Below are 19588 nucleotides of genomic sequence, written 5' to 3'. Positions count from 1 at the left end.
TTTTCTTTTCTCTTCCTTTCTTTCTTTCTTCTTCTTCTTCTTCTTCTTCTTTTTTTTTTTTTTTTGTTTCGGTTCCTGCCGACCAGGCCAGGGATCCTTCGCCAGGAAGACAGCGCCCTCTTTCTCCTCCGGCCGCGCCCGCCGCCTGCCTGAGCCCCCTCCCAGCTCCACTGACCTCCCCGCGCCTCCTCTCCCCCGCCCTCCCCGGCCCTGTCCCTCCTTCCTCACGCCCCTACGCCTCTCGGCCCCCGTAACCACCCCCGAGAACAACCCGAGAGAGCAGCGGGGTCCAAAGGCTTCTCACGCCCGGGCCTCTGAGCCGGCCCGGCCAGAACGCCAGACCTCAGGCTGCATGACTGGGCGGAGCAGTCCCCGGCCCAGACGCGGCGCCGGAGAGCTCCAGAGCGGTCCCAGGGAGGGGTTCCCGGCGCGGGCGGCAGGGCGGGGGTGAGGCCTCGCTACCCCGAGGCTGGGCACAGCCGGCCCGCAGGCGGGGCCGCGAGCACGCTGCGCGGCGAGCTCTCCCCGGCTCCGGCGCGCACCTAGCAGAGAAGCTTACCCCGGATACCAGGATGGACCGGCGAAACATGGACCCGGGCCTGCACGCGGGATGATGGGTGGGGGTGGCGGGTGAACTTGAGTAGAGGTAAGGAAAGTTCTACAGCCTTGTTCCAAGCCCTACAAGCGTCCCTTGCACCCGCCGGCTGCCTGGAAGCCTCATCCTGCCGGCTTCCAGGAGGGTTGGGCTAAGTACAGCAGCGGTGTTGGAAATGTAGTTGCAAAATACAAGCCCAGCCGGATGGGCGAGACCACGGAGGGGCATGCGTGAGTGGGTACCCTCCAAGCACCTTCCACCCAGTATTTCATTCCCCACAGCCCAGAGGACTGATGCTTCGGACAAATGCCGCACGGCCCATTCGGGAGCGGAGGCAGTCAAGCTTCTGTTTGCGAAAATCTGGATCCTTTAGAACCCACACAATGTACTTGGGTGGGGATTAAAAAGCATTTTTCATGGCGTGGATTTGCACCGACATAGGTACAGGCCTGAAGTGCTCCTCTTTCCCCCAGACCGTTCCCGGCGCCCAGGAGCCACAGGGGGAGTACGCCTCAAGCTCACCCGGCTGCAGAGCGCAGGCAGCTCCCAGAAATGCACTAATTGAGTCACAAACCACCGGCCGCCCCTAACAAAGCGATCCATCTCGGCAGCTCAGCGCCCGATTTGTCCGCAGCACTTTCTTCCGCAATTCAGAAGCATTATCTTGGTTTTAAAAGTATCGCAGCAGAAACATGGCAATTATCCGGGGCTCCGGTTACGCTAAATGGCTTTAGGCTGAGAAATGGAAGAATACAAATGCCGCGAACGTGCTGATCTCTTCTCTACCAGGCCTGGACAGGCGTAGGTGGGGCGAGCGAAATTTCAGCCAGGGAGAGGGAAGTGCGGCACAAGTTCCCATTCTTGGCCCTCTCTCCCAACGGCACCAATCGGAAAGAAGTGATGGGCCTTTATCCCTAGAGGTAAAGTTTTCTGAGCCACAGTCTCCTTCAGGGATCGGAAGAGAAGGGGTCGTAACCCGACAAGACAGGGCCAAGCTTCTGGCCTCGTCTTTGGGAACAGGTTGGGAGCTTCTGGCATCGCTGGGGTAAGGAAGGGATGAGAGGTCAAGGGTCAGAGAGTAAGATGGGGGAAGAATCCAGTTCCTCTTTGGACAACCACACTAAAATTAGGGCAGGAGGATGGCCCTGGGAGAAGACAACCATGAGGAAAGAAGAGCAAGCTCTGAACTGGACTAGGGAGAGGCGTTCACTTCTGAGTGAGGGGCAGGCCTGTCCCGGGAGCCTGGGCGAACGCTGTAGAGTGGGAACCCGCGAGAACTGCAGAGGCCCAGAGACCACGAGGCGTCTCTGCACCAGAGGAAAACAAAACCATTAAGACTCTTCATCTCCGTCCGCTAGGGTGAGTTTGGACCTGGAAAATGGGGAGAAAAGAAAAGAGTAGTGAAAGGCGTTCGGTTGTCGGCTCCTAGCGTGCAGACGCCTTGCTCGCCCCAGCCGCCCAGCCAGCAGTGGTAGCCACGCTGTGCGCGTGTCTCTTTCTCCTTCTGCTCAAACCAGCCCCCACATCTTGAAGTAATCAGCAGCCGAGAAGGGACTCGTCCCCCTGGCATCTCAGGTTAAAGAAGGAGGTCCAGGAAAATGTGGTAGAGCCATTACAAGAAACCCGAGCCGCAGTCATCAGGGACTCCAATTGCCATCGCATTAGGATTGATTAGAGACCAGCAGTACCGTAATGACCCGGAAAGAGGGGCAGCCGGGGATTATTAATATCAGAATGTGGCGGGGAGGAGAGGTGGGTGAAGGGAGGGAGGGAAGAGCTAAGTAGGGAGGGAGAAGTTTTAAATTACTAGGATTTATATATAAGTGCAGGCTTACCTGAGGAAACCGGATAGTCAGTGAATCACGAAAACAATAAATCTAATTGCATCTAAAATTTCACGAAGCCTGATTTTTTTTGGAGAGGGTGGGAAGGAAAACCAGGCCAACATCTTAGATTTTATAAACATCTAGTTTTACAAACCTATTGTAAAAATCCAAGTGAAGAGATGGGGAGGTTTGTTGGATGTTCACTTACTGATTCTCTAAAGATTTAGGGAGTGCATTTTTAAGTCATTTTGGGTCTTCTCTCAAGAGCTATGGGGCAATGGAGTGGACATTTTTGCAGCATCTGAAAAGGAGTAATAAACCGAATTTTAATTGAAATAGTGATACCTGGGTACTGATTTTTGTTTTTTGTTTTGTTTGAGACAGAAACGATCAGGATCCCTAAGAGATGTAGAGAAGAGAGTGGTTTGTCTCCTTCCTCGGACTATGAGCCAAAACAAATCAGCCCCTGATGGTCTGGGTTGAAAGGCAGCTCACTGGATAATTAACTCCATCTTTCCAGTCCACCCTAACTGTTTATTTAGTGTCACCCTGCATTACCGTCACTAGCACTTTCCTCTAAACAGGAGTTGCTGCAGGCTTTCACCTCCCAAAAGGAAATTCTTCTTAGCTTAGACAGATGCGATATTCAGGATGTACATTAGCTGACCAAAAAAAGTCGACTGAAAATTCAATGGAAGATAAGGATTCTTGGAGAGTGCCTTTCTGTAAACTTTCCCGGAGGCAATATTAGTAAAGCAAAGGAGGCAAGAGTGTTTAGATTCTTAAGAACAGATTCTTATAACACTCTTCTTTACTTTCCGGAAAGGTGCTTGGCATCTGATGTTGAGTGGTGTCTTCTGGCTCAAATCTGTGGGTTAGTGAGTCTCTGGGCCTAAGCCTTCTCAGAGCACAGCTTAAATCATCCCTTTTCCCCCAGGAGGCCAACCTACCTTCTTAAGTCCTACCCATGGGCACCCACCTTTTGATGACTCTACCCCTCAGTGACAAGTCCCCACCAACTGAGACCAACGTTCCCGCCTGGACTTCGGAGTCTACTTGTCCCATTTGCCTCAGGTGTGAGACATCAGCACCTCGTACTGTCTGTGAACCCCACATTACCAGATTGTGGAGAAACAAGCACAGGTGCTCAGAACCTTGAGGAAGGGAGGAGATGAGAGAGAAAAAAGAGAGAAAAAGAGAAATAGATGGATTCAGAGGAGAGTGTGTGTGTGTGTGTGTGTGTGTGTGTGTGTGTGTGTGTGTGTGTTTGAGAGAGGTGGGGAGAGGAGAAGCAATGAGAAGAATGAGACAGTGAAAGAAAGAAAAGAAGAGAGTGTGAGATGGAGATAAGAGAGAAGGAAGGAATGAGAAATGGAGGTTCACTGAATGAGCTTCGTCTTTCAGAATGAAAAGAGGATTAGGTACAAGGAGAGACAGAGAAAGACCCATTTAGAAAGGGACCAGACGTGGGGACACACACACAGGAAGAGGATAACCTCTCCAAACATACAGACTCCAGCACTGTCCCCCTCCAATCTGAGTTCCCTCGCGGCGGTGTGTTTCAGCCAGCCTGTCTTTCTCCTTTCCCCGACCCCGGGACAATGTGGAGACTGTATTTTCAGGAGCCGCGCGGGGCGGCAGGGTCTTTAGCGGCAAGCGGAGCTCGCAGCCCGTTCTGTTTGTCCAGGTGTGGGCGGGGGGCGGCGGTCTGCCTGCGTTTTGGGCTGGGGCTGCGTTTTCGCACCAAGGAAGCGGGAGACTCTGCTCTCGCGCTTCCCGCTTCCAGGAGAAAACTCCTTCCCCCCCACCGCCATACATAAATATATTAAGGGAACAGACAAATCTTCATTGTTCAGAAATAAACCGAGGAGGCTGGCCGGCTCCCCTTGGCCCGGCGGAGCGAGGCTGGAAGGAAGGGAGGGAGAGAGGCGGGGGCCGCGCGGATCCGGTGTCACGTTGCAGATTCCCACTAAAGATAACGAAATGTGATCTATTTTTCAGAACAGCAAGTGGATGGGAAAGAACCTTGACAACACAAAACTCATTTACTAATGGACTAGTTTTGAGTTTCTCTTCTCCGGGTCCTCAAATCGCCCTGCCTGAGCCCTCGCCCTATTCAGAGCTCGCGGGGAGCAGCGTCCCCAAGGAGGCAGATGGACGGCTGCTCCGGCGCCGTGCCGCCGTCGGAACCTGGAATCCCAAGGGTCGAGGGCACTTGGAGTTTCCGACCAAGCGGAGGAAAAAGATGAAATTGTCACTTCAGCCAGAATTTGGGGAGTCTCCGCATTACCCCAGAACGACGACGCTAACTTATTGAAGAAACTCCTCCCGAAGCCCTTCCCTTCCATACATCTGTAGGTAGAGTAGAATCCCCCTATCTTTCTTGATGGTAAAGGAATTCCCAGAAAGCGGGCTGGGAGCCTCGAAGCATCTCGCTCCAAGCCAAAAGGGAACCAAATGGATCCCGGCCAGAAGTTTTTGAACCAAGGCCTTATGTCAACCCGGCCGAGAAAACCCAGCACCAACTTGTGCTTCCGCATTGACTTTTCCATAGACCGGTTGTGCATACCCGGGGGTTACCTGCACAGAGGAGGCATAGAAGAACTGAAACCTGGCGTTGGGAACCCCTTTCCAGCCGCGTTGCCCTCGGGAGCCGCGAAGCGACGAGGGCAGCAGCTGGAGTTGCTCGTTGTCTTTAAATCTCCGACGCATCTCTGTTTTCTTGTGATTTGCATTGACAGGAAAAGGTTTTAAGTTACTACAACAACTCAAACCTTTCTGTGTGCGATTTAAAATGGATCATTTGGTTTATGTGGTTTGTAAATTCATGTCATTTTACCTCTTTTAGTGGTTTTCAGTGAAAGCTTCCATTTTGGGAAACCTTATATATCCGAGCCAATAATTAACATTTATAACAATTGGTTCCCCTAACCAAGGGATCGAAATAGCAGGTAGGCTCATTGGTATAAACCGAATAGCACTTTTCCTTTTTAGTCACGCGATCTACTGGGTTGAACGCTAGGAGGTTGGCGAGCCCGGGCATGGCCTTCAAGGATGAACACCATATCTCATCAACCCAGGTGCCCGAAATCGCCGCATCCACACGGATGTCTTTCCAGTTGTCGCCAACATCTAGTACGTCTTGGTTCCTTTTGAAGAGAAGAAGCCGAAAAAAGGGTAGTCATATTGGTGTCTAATTTTCATCACTCCGCTCCTCTTCATCCCCTGCAAATTTATACTTGCCCTTCTTTGTCCAAGATATGCCTAATTTCCTCATGCAAAATTGTTAATAATAGAGTACACCGCATATTCAACTTACCCTTTTGTCTTGTAAGAGACTTGGTTGTGCTTACAGTCTCCCACCCTGCTCCCCAGCCACCGATATACACACATTGTAGTTCTGCGCACTTGCTCTAAACTTTAGGGTATTAACTGATTTTTTTAGAGGCGAGTTTAAGCCTCTGATCCCATCCTCACACAGCTGCCATGTCAATAAGGACTGTTCCAAGCAGAGACATTCCTTCTGCCAGGACACTGCAGTTCCTCAAGACTTCATCTGAAACATCATGAGCACTAAAATAAGACCGCGAGGGAAAATTACCAGACACATGGGCTTGGGCTCCGCTTTGCCAGGTTTCCAGTTTAGAAAGCAAGTCGTTGGGCACACTATGTGGTAGGGGCACTTTTGAAATAATATGCATCTATTAAATGCATTTTAAAATAATCCTAAACATAATGAAATATCAGCATCTGTTTCCTGAAGTCTAATTGCATGGGATACTACAGGGTTTCAAAGATACAAAAAGCATTGTTTGGAAGTTCAGCAGGAGAAGCTCTTCGTGTCTACTCAGAGTCTCCCAAGGGACAGCGAGGAGGTAGAAACCCTTCATGAGTTTAAAGTGTACATTGCAGGGTGCACTGGATTGGGTGCATTATTTTAAAACCATATAAATAATAAAAGGGGAAACCCACACAGTGCTTCTCCTTCTCCCACTTATGTCTCAATATGCAAATTGTTCTGCCGTGCTGGGCTCTTGCTGATGGAATAAAAACATATTTAAAGAAGACAAGCAAGTTTAAAGGACCTAGAGTTTGTTCTTTGCAATCACTGAGAGGACACATTTAAATCAAAAGCATTTTTGAAGTGTACTTAAAATTCTGTTTTGAACTTATCTAATCAGAGATAAGTATAGTCATAAAGTCACTCTCCTTCCACTGTTTGGCTCCCCTTATCTACACGCATTGTTCTTATCTGCTGCCAGTCTCAGCTACTGACAATAGATTATCTTTGTTTAGAGACGCTAATTGTTTTCAAGATCTTTTTAATAATTGCTTTGGAACAAGGTGTGCAAATGAGGCTTAAGATAATTACAGCTTCATTTGTTTGTGTAGTTTTACTAAGCATTCTCCACACATACACAAAATAACAAATAATGGGACTGAAATTGCAGGGCATCTCTCCTTCCCTGGCAGTAAAATAGGCCAGCATTGCAATCTACACACACACACACACACACACACACACACACACACACACACACACACACACACACCTCTTTATTTAATCTTCTTGGAGCCGTTGTCGTCCTCGCTTTGAGGGCAGTGTCCCTTTCAGAACAGGACAAAGATTATGTTACAACCGGACGGCTATTGGAGCCGGACACAGTTTTATTTAATTTACACCCCATCCAGCGCCTTTCGTGCGAGGTTCCCGAAGCATTTTTGCTAATTGCAAGCAAAACTTCTCAGCGTTCCTCGGTAGCAGAGGTGGCCTTGGAAAATGCAACCGCGCAGATAGGGAAACCGAGTCCAGAAGCCTTCCGATTTAAAGTATAGAACATTAAGATATCAAATCACAAATCAACCCTCGGAATCTCTATCTGCTTGGTAACTATGCTCTCTAAACAGCTCTTCAAGTGGTCCCAAACAGTCACGGCCATTTGAGAATGAGGGAAGCGCTATACGGTTTGGAGTACTTGTGCCCTTTAGAAGACGGTGGGGGCAGGAGGGAAGAGAGGAGGAAATTAGGTTTGGCTCCTGGAGCTGAAGTCAGTCCTGAGAGAAGCCATTCTTCCAGCGGCTGCAGCCCGGAGCACTGGTCTGCTTTTGTATTATTTATCGCGTTCCATAAGCTATTCATCAATCCATTACTTATTTATTCCAACATTAAGGTAATTAAATATGAGCTCACCGGGAAAGGGCAAGTCTTCAAGGGACAGGGACAGGGGTACGGAGGGAGAAGAGGGGAATTAGAAGATCTGAAGTCATTGATTTGTGCAGAGATGTGCGCGGCTGCCCTTAGGTGACACTGCAGAGGGGGCTCACGTTGCAAGGTCCTGACTTGCTCACCCATTCCCACCGCCTTATGTCCCTGGGAAGCCCTGCTCCCTCCTCCTCCCCACCTCTCAAGGTCCCACTCCTCCCACCACTCCCTAGCCCCCGCTCCGTAGCCTCGCCCTCCCCTCTCGGGGCGGCGCGGCCTCGAGGCCGGGCCGGGCGGCGCGCGGGCTGGCCAGCCCCGGATAGGCGCCGCCTGCAGCCAATCAGCACGCCAGGGACTCTGCGCGCTTTAAGGCAGCTGCCTGGAGAACAGAAACCAAGTTCCCCGGCAACGAGCAGCATCCACCCGGCGGGAGGCCGGAGCCAGCGAGGCCCGAAAAGCTTCGGAGTGAGCCGGCCGGCCGTTCCTTTCCCAGCGCACGCCCTACTCCTCCTCCTCTTACTCGGCCGCCCGCGCCCAAGTCTCGACTCGTGATTTCGCCTTCGCAAAGCCTAGGGAGGGGGTTAGGAGCAGACGCGCCCCCATCCCTGCAGCTGCCTCGCCCTGCTTTTTCGGTTTTGCTCCCTGCCGCGTGCGCCCGGGCGGTGCGCCCCGGCAGGCCCAAGCCATGTCGATGCTGCCATCGTTCGGCTTCACACAGGAGCAAGTGGCGTGCGTGTGCGAGGTTCTGCAGCAAGGCGGGAACCTGGAGCGCCTGGGCAGGTTCCTATGGTCTCTGCCCGCCTGCGACCACCTGCACAAGAACGAAAGCGTGCTCAAGGCCAAGGCCGTGGTCGCCTTCCACCGCGGCAACTTCCGCGAGCTCTACAAGATCCTGGAAAGCCATCAGTTCTCGCCTCACAACCACCCTAAGCTGCAGCAACTGTGGCTGAAGGCGCACTACGTGGAGGCCGAGAAGCTGCGCGGCCGGCCCCTAGGTGCGGTGGGCAAATACCGGGTGCGCCGAAAATTCCCGTTGCCGCGCACCATCTGGGACGGCGAAGAAACCAGCTACTGCTTCAAGGAGAAGTCACGGGGCGTTCTGCGGGAGTGGTACGCGCATAATCCCTACCCCTCGCCGCGTGAGAAGCGGGAGCTGGCCGAGGCCACCGGCCTCACCACCACCCAGGTCAGCAACTGGTTTAAGAACCGGAGGCAAAGAGACCGGGCCGCCGAGGCCAAGGAAAGGTACGCGGCGTGCTTCCCGCTGCTGGGGCGACTCCGGGAAGCCTTCCTTTTCCCTCCGCCCCTTCCCGCCCCCGCAGTCACCAGGAACCGCGTCCTCCCCTCTGGCCCGAGCCTGTCTGCGGGTTGGCGCCCAGGCCTCCGCGGCACTGCGGCGAAAGTTCGTGAACTCTGAGATCTCTTGTTAGGGATTGGGGACTTACCTGATTTGAGAGTCCGCGCGTGGGTATCCTGGGATGTGAGTGTCGGGAAATGTTAAAAATGTTGGCCCTAGGTTTGTTTTTCATGCCTCCCTGTCTGGCTGGGGCGAGGAGTGGCGGGTGGAGAGTGAATTTCTAGAACTAGAAGGTAAGTCTTGATTGGCATCGCAAGGCAAGGGGTTCTGTGGGAGCTGAGGGTCTCGAACCCTTTTCTTCTTCCTCCCCAGAGGGTTGAAGCTGGCCTGAAACTTCTGCTCAGCCTCCACTCCCGCCCCGTCCTTCACTCGCTCCTTCCTGGTAGTCTTGGGTGAGAGGTCCTGCTTCATTCCGTACTAGCTGTACAAAGGGAGGAGTCTTTCAAAAGAAATCCACAGAGAAGAGAGGTTTGGGAGAGTTGCCGCTGCGTTTACTGCCCGGCGCCCCAAGCCCAGAAAGGATTGTTCCTTGCCATTTCTCTCGCGCTTGGCCCGGCGCCGCGGCGGGTCAGTCTGGCTGTCCGCGCCGCCGCCCCGGGCGGGGAAGGGGGCTCCAGTCGCAGACTTCTCTCGTCCCGGAGTTCAGAAATCAGTGTTTTTTTAAACCTGTCTTTGCCTCCGCCCTCCTTGCCCCAACACCCCCGGCCACCTGGCCCGGCTACTCCCGAGTGCTGTAGGTTTCCAACCGAGATTCGGAAGAGCGTCGGGGAGGCGGTGGCGGTGGCTAGAGCGCTCCCGGGAGCCGAGCAGTTTGGGGAAAACTCGAGCGCCCGGGACCCCTGGGTTTCTTTTGTTCGCTTCGGAGCCTGGGGGCCGAAGGTGTCGCCGCCTTGTTCCCCTCCGGGTGGAAAAGAAGAATCTGGATAAATTCAGCTGAAATGGCCTTTCTAGGAGAGAGAGACTGTGAGGGATGGGGAGTGAGAGACAGGCGGTCCCAGGGCATGGGGGGTACGGCCGAGCTCTCTGAAGGCAGAAGCCGCGAGGGCTTCGAGATCCTGCAGTGTATCAGCATCGAGCGTGCAGACCGACTCTCCGCTACACCGCGCCGGCTCCGGCTGTGCGGGGTCGCGAAGTTCCCCTTCCGGGAAAGGGTGCGCCGGTGTGGATATCCGCAGAGTTGTTGAGAGAGGGCGGTGAGGGACTGGGGACTGAGCGGGTAACACGGGGACGGGGACAGCAGAGTTCCAGTTTGATGTTAGTTACAAAACGGCTGTCTTTTAAGCGAGGCCCGAGGGCCCACTCCCTGATGAAATCGGAGAGACTGGCTGCGCTCCCTGTGTTTACTCAGGTCACTGGGCCGCTCTGGACACCACTTCCCATGACCTGTCCTGTGTCTGAAACCACAACCTCCGGGCAGGGGCAGGGAAACTCGACGTTTAATTGTTTCCTCAGATGGGAACAGGAGAATTGACTTGATTCACCCCCTCAAACATCTGTGCATTGGGGGCTGTTTTTCCCCTGCTCATTTTCTTCATCACTAACAACCATTTGTTGGAAGATTTTCAAACTTAGTTACTTCTAGATGTGTTGCTTGTTGATTAAAAATAACCGCTTGAACAAAAATTTAAAAATAATTTTTGTGTGTTTCAAAAAAGCTCTGCTGATCTGGCTTTCTGAAATGTGGAAGAGGAAAGGACCTGGGTCCCCAGGAGCTCTGTCTGTAGCTCCCCATTTCTCAAGTCCCCTCTGTCTCCTCACTTCCCCCAGAACCCTTGGGGATGGGTGAGAGGACAGAGCTCCTCCATTTGGGTCAATGACTGATTGCACAATGGCCCTTTGCTCCTTCCAGCTCCTCTCCCTCCATCTAACACTTTTTTTAACCTACTTTTTTTTTTTTAACCATATGGTGTCGTCCTCTATTTCTTAGGGAGAACACCGAAAACAATAACTCCTCCTCCAACAAGCAGAATCAACTCTCTCCTCTGGAAGGGGGCAAGCCGCTCATGTCCAGCTCAGAAGAAGAATTCTCACCTCCCCAAAGTCCAGACCAGAACTCGGTCCTTCTGCTGCAGGGCAATATGGGCCACGCCAGGAGCTCAAACTATTCTCTCCCGGGTTTAACGGCCTCACAGCCGGGCCACGGCCTGCAAGCCCACCAGCATCAGCTCCAGGACTCCCTACTGGGCCCCCTCACCTCCAGTCTGGTGGACTTAGGGTCCTAAGAGGGGAGGGACTGGGGCCTCAACACAGTGACTAGGGACACTTGTAAATAGAAATCAGGAACATTTTTGCAGCTTGTTTCTGGGGTTATTTGCGCATAAAGGAATGGTGGACTTTCACAGATACCTTTTTAAAACTCAAACCAACAGTGATCTCAAGCTTAATGCCCTCTTCTCTTCGACTCTTTCCAGTTTTGCATTTCCCCTCCCAGTGTGGAGATCAGGAAAAAAGAAAAAACCCAAACAAACAAAAACATCCAGTCACCCAGCCTGATTCTGGGCAACCCGTGTTCCTGCTTCAGTTATGTCTCTCTTTTCTTTCTTTCTTTTTAAAAAATGAATGAGAATTACAAAGCAACTGGATTTTAATTATTTCCTTTTAATTTATTTATGGAAAAATGTTTGGAGAAGAGGAAAAGGAAATGAAAACAAGAGAGAAAAACAGAGAGAGAAGTCAAAATCATGCAAAGAGCCTCCAGCCTGGGAGGAACTGGTTGCATTCTTAAGATGAATAGGAAAAATATGATCTTACAACTTTTTTGATGGGGAAAATTAAGTTTACATTTTTCATATTTAGTGTTAAACAATTTTATGTAGATTAAAATGAAAGAACAGTATTAGGGGGGGAAAAAACAAGTGCCTAAATGTCTTAATGCTCTGAATGTGAGGCAGTTAGAAATAGAAGTGGCCATTAGAAATACAACTATTTTTGTCAAATTTAGTGGGGTTTTTTGGTTGTTGTTTGTTTTCTTGGGTTTTTTTTATGGCAAACTTTAAAAATGTACCAATGTGAAAAAACACTTTCCTGAATGCCATTACTTCTTATGCCCTCAAAGCTTTCATATCTGTACCCCACCCCTGTTAAGGGTTTCTCCTGTTCCTAGTTTCTAGCTTGCAACAATACACAACAAATCTGGCAACCTGGTATTTGTTACTAAAACAGCATGTGTTTTCAGGTTTCTTTTCTATTGTACCTAAACCAGTCTAAATTAAAACTTAGTAGAACACCAGGAGTACCGATTCTGTTTCTGAAAGGTGAGTTGTGTTTTGCTGTCATTGGGCCGTTTTTTTTTTTTTTTTTTAATGATGTTTTCTTGCTTTCTTACTTAATGGTGGTTATGAATTGCAGGGTACTTTAAAGGCCACCTCCTGAACCAGGAGTGGTGACTGAGTTAATTATATGACAGAAAAAGTGAATTTAGTTTTGGGATATTTATTTATTTTAAAAAATTATTTAGATATGCAGTTTTGGTTACCACCAGCTCTTCTCCACAGCATTCATATGTTAACTCAGTTCTTTTGTATTATTAACAAGTTTATGACAAGACTGTGAAGATAAAATAATTTATCTGCCTGGGGGGAAAGGGGGGAACTCAAACAAGGGTAGCAACATTGTGAATTAATCTGTACAAACAAAAAGCAAACCAGCAGGACAGGAGCTCTTTGCAGTGTTGCAGGATAGCTTCCAGAAAAATCCCAGTAATTATGTAGGCTCCATATTATTTTTGCCTGAGGCAAAAATGATGTATCTTTGTATTTAGCTTTTAAAATTAGTGAAACAAATGGCATTATTTATTAAAATTCTACTCAGGATAACAGGCTTGCTTGTGCTTTGTAAAATATTGTTCCCCAGAGGAAGTCTATTTATTTTCTGACATGGCAGTTTCAAAATTTTAATTTTTCTCCCTCTGTGTCACCATTAACATATTTCTTTCTTCTTACTTATTCCTATCTTTCCTGTCCTGATCTAGAAGGGGATGGGCAGGGCATTAAGGCCTTATTACGGATTTCTTTTTTTTATGTCAGATGGCTTTGACTGAGTTCAAGGGAGAAAGGGTCACTGTATTTAACTGTAGTCACTTTTACTTATAAAGCCATTTTTCCCCTCAATGATGGACAGATGTTCACACAGCCGCTCAGAGACCATCATTTGGATTGGGAGCTCAGGGTCCCAATCTCCCTTGTTAGTGTTTTGGATCATTAAGTTGGTGTTTATTTAAGTCACTAGGGTGTTTATTCTCCACGTCTTGGGCCACGGAGAAATGCCACCCTCTGCAGGAGGGGCTCTCACAGGGGTTCTCCTCGCATTCTTCACATTCACTCCCCAAAACAAACACCCTGCACAAAGATAGCTTTCAATGACCCTGACAGGCTTCAAAGGACACCGCGGAAATCTCCCTGGAAAATAGGAAGGGCCAATTACTTTAATTTCTTACATGCCCTCTCTTCCTACTCTGATGACTACCCCCCACTCTTCCAGCTCTGTTTAGTATAATTTTAGACTCCTGGAAGTTCTGTCTCCCTGGGCGCCTGGGCCCACTTCCTGCTCCCTTGGTTGGTGAATCTTGGAAATGTTTGCAGATCTGGCGAGGAGCAGAGCGGGCCCGTCCTGTAAAAGCCCCTGTGATTACTGCTTGTAAACTTGTTAAAAGGACAGTTTTCTGTCACAGTCATAAACTCTTTGTAAAATCCCTGGCATTTGATCCAGAGCGCGCATATTCCAGATGTGTTTAATAAGAAATTGCACAATGTGCCTCCCTTACCATCCTCCTCTCAGTCTGGCTAAACCAGGGACAAACAGGAGGAGGCAAGAAAGCTGCATATTGCTTTGAGTTTTCTTGGCAATCATTTTAGAGCGATCATTAGAGGGAACTAACCATATTTTTTTTTCCCTCGAGGAAATCTTCAAGGACCAGCTGTTAAGGGACCTCCAATTTACCTTCTCGGCCTCGTAGTTTAACTGAATCAAAAGCCGCTTTTCCATTTCTCCTTTACAGATTTCATAACGATAGCCAAAGTAATGAACAGCAGCTTATAAGTAAAGTGTTTTTAGGATAAAATTTCACAGAATTTTGCCAAGTAAAATTAAACACACACACACACACACACACACACACACGGGCTATTTTTTTTAATTTTTGGACGTTTTAAATCTGAACACAGGATTGTTCAGGTCCCCACTACCTGTTCGCCTTGACCTCTTGGCTGAAGCTTCCTAAATACTCAGGAGACCAAGGGCTCTGGCCGGTGGTTCGCGAATTTGGCTTAGCAGGTAAGGATTTAAGAGCACTCAGAGCCCCACGAACTGCGTGCTGGGAGAACGGCGCCGCTGGGGTCTGGCACTGCAGGTCTTGAACTATTCTCTAGCCAAGGACAGCTTGGTCTTGACCCTGAGATGAAGTGGAAGCGTCCAGGAAGAGACAGTGGCGTTGGCGCTTATGTTCGAACTTTCAGTTTGCTGAGCAGTGACCCTTGTCACGTAGCTTTCCCCCGCACCCTGAGGGCCAGTCCGGCACCTGGCACTGACCCCGCGTGGAGCAGCCTTCCCTCTGCTCTGCCGCCGCCGCGCCTGCAGCGGAGACTGTGGGCGAAAGAGCTCCAGTCCTACTACTTCCCCCGCCTGGAGGTCTTTGGTCAATCGAGTCTTCAGGCAGAACTCCAGGCTGGGGAGCTAGAGGCTTCCGTTCCACGCTACTCTGGCTGCAAAAAAACTGGAGGAGCTTCTCCTGCCACCTGCAGACTCCGGAGGCTGCTCTGGCCACTCTGCCCTCCCTAGGCGCGGGCAGTCAGGACGCCGCGCTCTGTCCCCCTCCGCGGCTGGGCCCCTTCACCGCTTGCGAGAACCGCGCGCGTCCCGGGAGCCGCACCACAGCGCAGCTCCAGGCGCGGGGCCTGATGGTCCGGCCCGCGGAGCCCCTGAAAGCAGAGGCTGCCAGCCTGGCCTCGAAGGGTCAGGCCGTGGAGAAGGCCGCAGCCTGAGCTTCGCGAGACAACGCAGCTGCCGTGGCCTTGGGCATCCCGGAGCCACATCCCAAACCCAAGTCGGGTCTCGCTCTCCAAGTCAAGGAGTTAGTTCGGGGCGAGGCACGTGAGCCGCGCCAGACGCAGGACTGCGGGTTGGACCAGGCCCGGTTACGGCGGGATGAAGCAGCCCGGGCCACCTGCAGCTCCCGGGCCGCGCGGCAGGTGGGAGCGCTCCCTCGTTCTCAGACGCCGCGCTGTGGGCCGAAGACAGCCGGCTCAGGCCTCAGAGCCTGGTCGGGAGGCGGCCTAGGCTCCGCCACCCTTCCTGCTCCAGGTATGGCCCGTTTCCTTTGCTTCTTGCCGCCTCGGCTTTGGCTCTTCGACCTGGGCTCTTCACCCGCGCTCTCGGCGGAGGGGTGCCAGCCAGAGGGCGCCCCTTCCTGGGCTTGTCACTAGAACTTCAACAGCCTAGGAGAGTGGCCCTGCTTTTTAGAGTCGCAGTCAGGACCAGGCGGCAGCTCGGCTTCCTTGGCGAGGCCTGGTCTGGCGTTTCCCCCATGGCCCGTGGCCCCAGGGAGAGCAGCAGCCTCTTCTCCGCGCACCGTCCGGGGCCCCAACAGGAAGACGCGGGCAGAGGCCCGCAGCGCGCTTCGGAATGGGCTGTGGCGGGGCACACTGCCCTTCTTTGGTAGCATAGGCGGCGCTGACAGGAACAGCTGGGTCAAGGTTTAGGTGAGGAGAGTCGCTTGTGGCCCACGTGCTCTCTGTGCTCCATTTCTCCTTTTTTTTTTTTTTTTGAGCTCTTCCCAGGAGTAGAAGACCAAAAATTCTCCTTACCTACTTCCTCCAGCCGCCCGAAGGCAGAGGAACTAGTGTCCGTGCCCACTTCGTCCCCAGGGGCAATTTGCACCAAGGATACCCGAGGGCTCAGTCCTTTAGCCCGCAGGTATGCTCCGCAACCTTAGGCGGGAACTTGTGAGTCCCTTCAAGGTCACAGTGTTCCCTCCCCCCGCCCCCTACCCCCGGCCCCCAAGTCTGATTGAATCCAAGAGCTCCATCTGAAAGAGTCTCTAAAGATCTGTGTAAGCCAGTCAGGACCGAAAAGTCAAAATCATGGGCGAATTGTTGGTTTATTGTCTTACCCAGAAAAAGTATTGCCCTGGGAAGGCCTCATTTTCTCTAATGTTTTAAGCCGACTATACACACAACTTCGTTCCAGCTGATGAAATTGGAAACCCGTTCTCCCACTGAGGATGGCAATCAGTGTTTTAGGCACTGTGGTCCTTTCAGACAGCGAGGAACAACACTGCAGTAGCATTTAAAAACAAAGAGAAAGAGGCTGCTTGAGGCGCGTGGACGCCTGTCTCTTCCACATCCGAGTTTCAGCTTCTTTCCTTTTAACTTGTTAAGGAACAGCTGAGACTCCAGCACTCACCTTAAGGTTTGCTCCCCTATATTGCTTTGCTATCTAGGGGTCTCCCCCACCCCACCTTTTACTAAAGTGCTCACTAATTGTTTTCCTTTGCCATGTCACAAAATATTCTTAAAATCACACCCCCGCCCTTCCCCATGGTCAAGAGGAAAATTCAGAAAGAACAACCAACAAAACAAAACCTACCCCCCCCCAAAAACCCAAAAAACCCAACCCAACCCAACCAATCTTATCTTTGAAAGAGAAAAGGTTTGACTTCAGATTTAACACACACTTAAGCGTACCTGAAGTGGCCACCCAACTGTAATTAAAATACTATTAGGTGATATTGGCTGTTCTCCCTTCCTCACTGCCATTAGTGGTTGTCATTAAAAAGACAGACAAATAGAAAGATAGATTCTGGCCCTTTACCTACTATAATAAGGAGGCATGGAAATGTATACCAGTTCCCTCCCTCTGGTCCCCTGTCCTTTGCACCCTCCCTAACTTAGAAGATAAATCTTTTGTGAGACTGACATAGGCAGATCTGAATAGAAGCACTGATGGATTAACACAAGCCAAATTTATCTTAATTTGCTATATAATTTAATACAGGATTAAAAATTGATTACAACTTTTAAAATGCCACGGCTTATTTATAATAGATACAGTTTTTTTGGGGGTAGGTGGGTTAGTGTTGGGGTAGTGGTTCAGGACCTGAGCTGATATGCATGTGGGATCTTAAAGGAAAAAAAGAGTCCTAGACTACATATTTTTTACTAACATATGTCATTTAATTGCCTTAAGATTCCTAAAAAAAAATTTGAAATGTTCTTTAACATTTCATAGAGCTGGTCAGTTGGTATCCCTGATAACAAAATCTGTTGGTTCCAACCAGCGTGTCTGTAAAATCAAATTTCTAGGTGTTCTTTACACCTTACAAACTCAACTAACTACCCCCCAACTTAAGGCATGACTTTAGCTACTTTGTAGCACTTCAGTTCTAATTTGAATTGCCAGTTATCCAATCATAGAAAGACAATGGGACTGTGAAAAAAATAACAAACCAAACCAAATCCATATAGCTGTGACATCTTTAGTTGGCTCTCAAACAGATATTATATTCAAAATATAAGCATCAGTATGCAGTAATGTTCCTCTGAATTTCTGCAGCTTCATATGTGTGTGGGGGGGGTAGTTATGGGGATTGGTGTGGCTGGTGGAGGGGAGCTGCAACTTACAATGTACAAAAGTCCTTGTGCGGAAAATGCACATTTTGAGGGTGAGGTGGCCTAGTGTGCAATACCTTGCAAAAGGAAATTTTACCTCTAAGTCAAGGAGGTAGTTACAAGGAAGAAGCATTAGCTCTGTATTTAGGAAGCCGGGAATATGAAAGTAGGTAACAAGCTTAAAAAAATTAAGCTAGATAGGTCAACATGACTTAGTATCTATGAAGTGAAAAGAACGTTTAAACAATTGAAGTCTTGTCTGTCTTCAGATATGTGTGGGGAATATTTTCTATGTATTGCTGATGCTATATAAACATAACATACTTCCTCCTAAAGTCAAGTTCTTGATTTTAATTGAAGAATAATATTGCTCAGGGCCTACCTCTGAGCACAAATAGCTAATCTAAGAAAATCAGTTCTGGGAAACTGGAACCTATGGCTGTTTTCAAAATAAACAGACAGAATCTTCATAATGGAGGCCGGAGGATTATTTTTACATACAGTGTATCTCCTAATTTCTCACCAAAAACAAAACAAAACAAAACAAAACAAAACAAAACCCAACAACCCCAAAACAAAATTTTTCTGGAAAAACTAAAAGGCAGAATGTCAATGCAGGCCCCCTTATCAAATTTCTTTTTTAAAAAAATCAGTCTGATTTAAGGTTCCCAAGCTGTCCTGGTTAAATTTTACAGCATTAATATATCTTAGAAACAAATCTGTATGCATTTCCTCTTTCCGTCTCTTTTTTATTTCTAGGTGGGAAAGAGTTATAGGGAAAAGAAAGCTAGGACAAAATAAAAAGTAAAGGTATAACTTTAAGTTTATATTGTAATATTTAATAAGTAGCAGGTAAACAGTAGCCTCACAACAAAGAACACCAGGATACTAACCTTTCTGCTTTTGTTCAACTAAGGGAATTGAGTTAGGAATTAAATGAATAAGGGAAAATTTGAAATCATTTGGATTTTCCAATACAGACCCCAATATGGATACTCAACAAGGTTGACTTAGGGAAGAATCTGGGCAAGGGAAACACCCATTTACAGAAGTTGTCTAGAAACTCCTATTAGGGTAGAGATTTTCCTTTTATTAGGATCAAGCCCAACTGCATTGACACCCAGGCAGGAAGGAGATGTTGAAATCTACCTGTTCAAAGACCACACTTGGGACTCCTTTCAATAGATAGAACCAGGTAACCCGAAGATGCCACATTCTCTCCTGGTTCTCCTATGTTCCAAGTCCCACTAAGATGGGAACACAAACTAAGAAATTGCAAGATGGAGTGGATGTGAAGATGTTCCCTCAAAAAGTCATTTGGGTCATTTTGTGTGAATGTGTGTGGTGGGTTTTCTGAAAATGTATTTTTAGTTCCCCTGGGGAATAAGAAAGAGTTAATTTGTTTTCTGACCGGTTTCACACTGTGGGCAGGTCTGCCAAAAAGGAGAGGAAACAGAGAACAGCCCTATGATTAATTCTACCTGTTTTTCCCATGAGCGATCACCTGCTCCAGGGGTCATGAATAGCAGGTAGCTCTCCCTCTCCGGGGCTCTGAGAGCTTCGTTTGTTTGGTGACAGCTGAGTGACAAGGCCTGAAACCCGAGCCCATCGCCCGGCCTGATGGGGGGATAAAAACCCTGGATGTTCCCTCAAACATTTCAGGAAATGAAAGTTGTAACGCGATCCCTCCTGCGCCCACAATCTCCCCCAGCAAACACAAAAGCTCAAAGGAGCCTTCTCGGATTGAATTCGGCCTGGAGTTGATGGAGGGAAAGCGGAGCCCCGCGCGGGGTAGGGGGAGGAGAACGGAGCGGGTTGAGGCCGCGGCTGGCAGGCTTTCTGAGCCAGGAAGGGAGGACAGGAGAGCAGAGCGGGGAGAGAGCTGCGCGCGAGGGGCCGGGGGACTGTTTCCACGCCGCGTCCCTAGCGCCCTGCGCCTCCAGACAGCGTGGGCCGCTGCCGCTGCCGCCCGTAAAGACGATTACATCTGTCTTTAGGGTCAAC

At 49.6% G+C, this 19588-nt stretch overlaps 1 protein-coding gene across 1 annotated transcript; it reads left to right on the top strand.

Annotated features, from left to right (window-relative positions):
- Positions 1-8008: 8008 nt before the first annotated feature.
- Positions 8009-12210, top strand: SIX1 (SIX homeobox 1). Its single transcript, XM_006216552.3, has 2 exons — positions 8009-8869; positions 10909-12210. The coding sequence occupies exons 1-2, from the start codon at positions 8310-8312 to the stop codon at positions 11201-11203; spliced, it is 855 nt and encodes a 284-aa protein (XP_006216614.1). The 5' UTR covers positions 8009-8309; the 3' UTR covers positions 11204-12210.
- Positions 12211-19588: the final 7378 nt, after the last annotated feature.

The sequence above is a fragment of the Vicugna pacos genome, chromosome 6 (assembly GCF_048564905.1).
Source record: "Vicugna pacos chromosome 6, VicPac4, whole genome shotgun sequence".
Taxonomy (NCBI): Eukaryota; Metazoa; Chordata; class Mammalia; order Artiodactyla; family Camelidae; genus Vicugna; species Vicugna pacos.
This window is presented reverse-complemented; position numbering and strand designations above follow the sequence as displayed.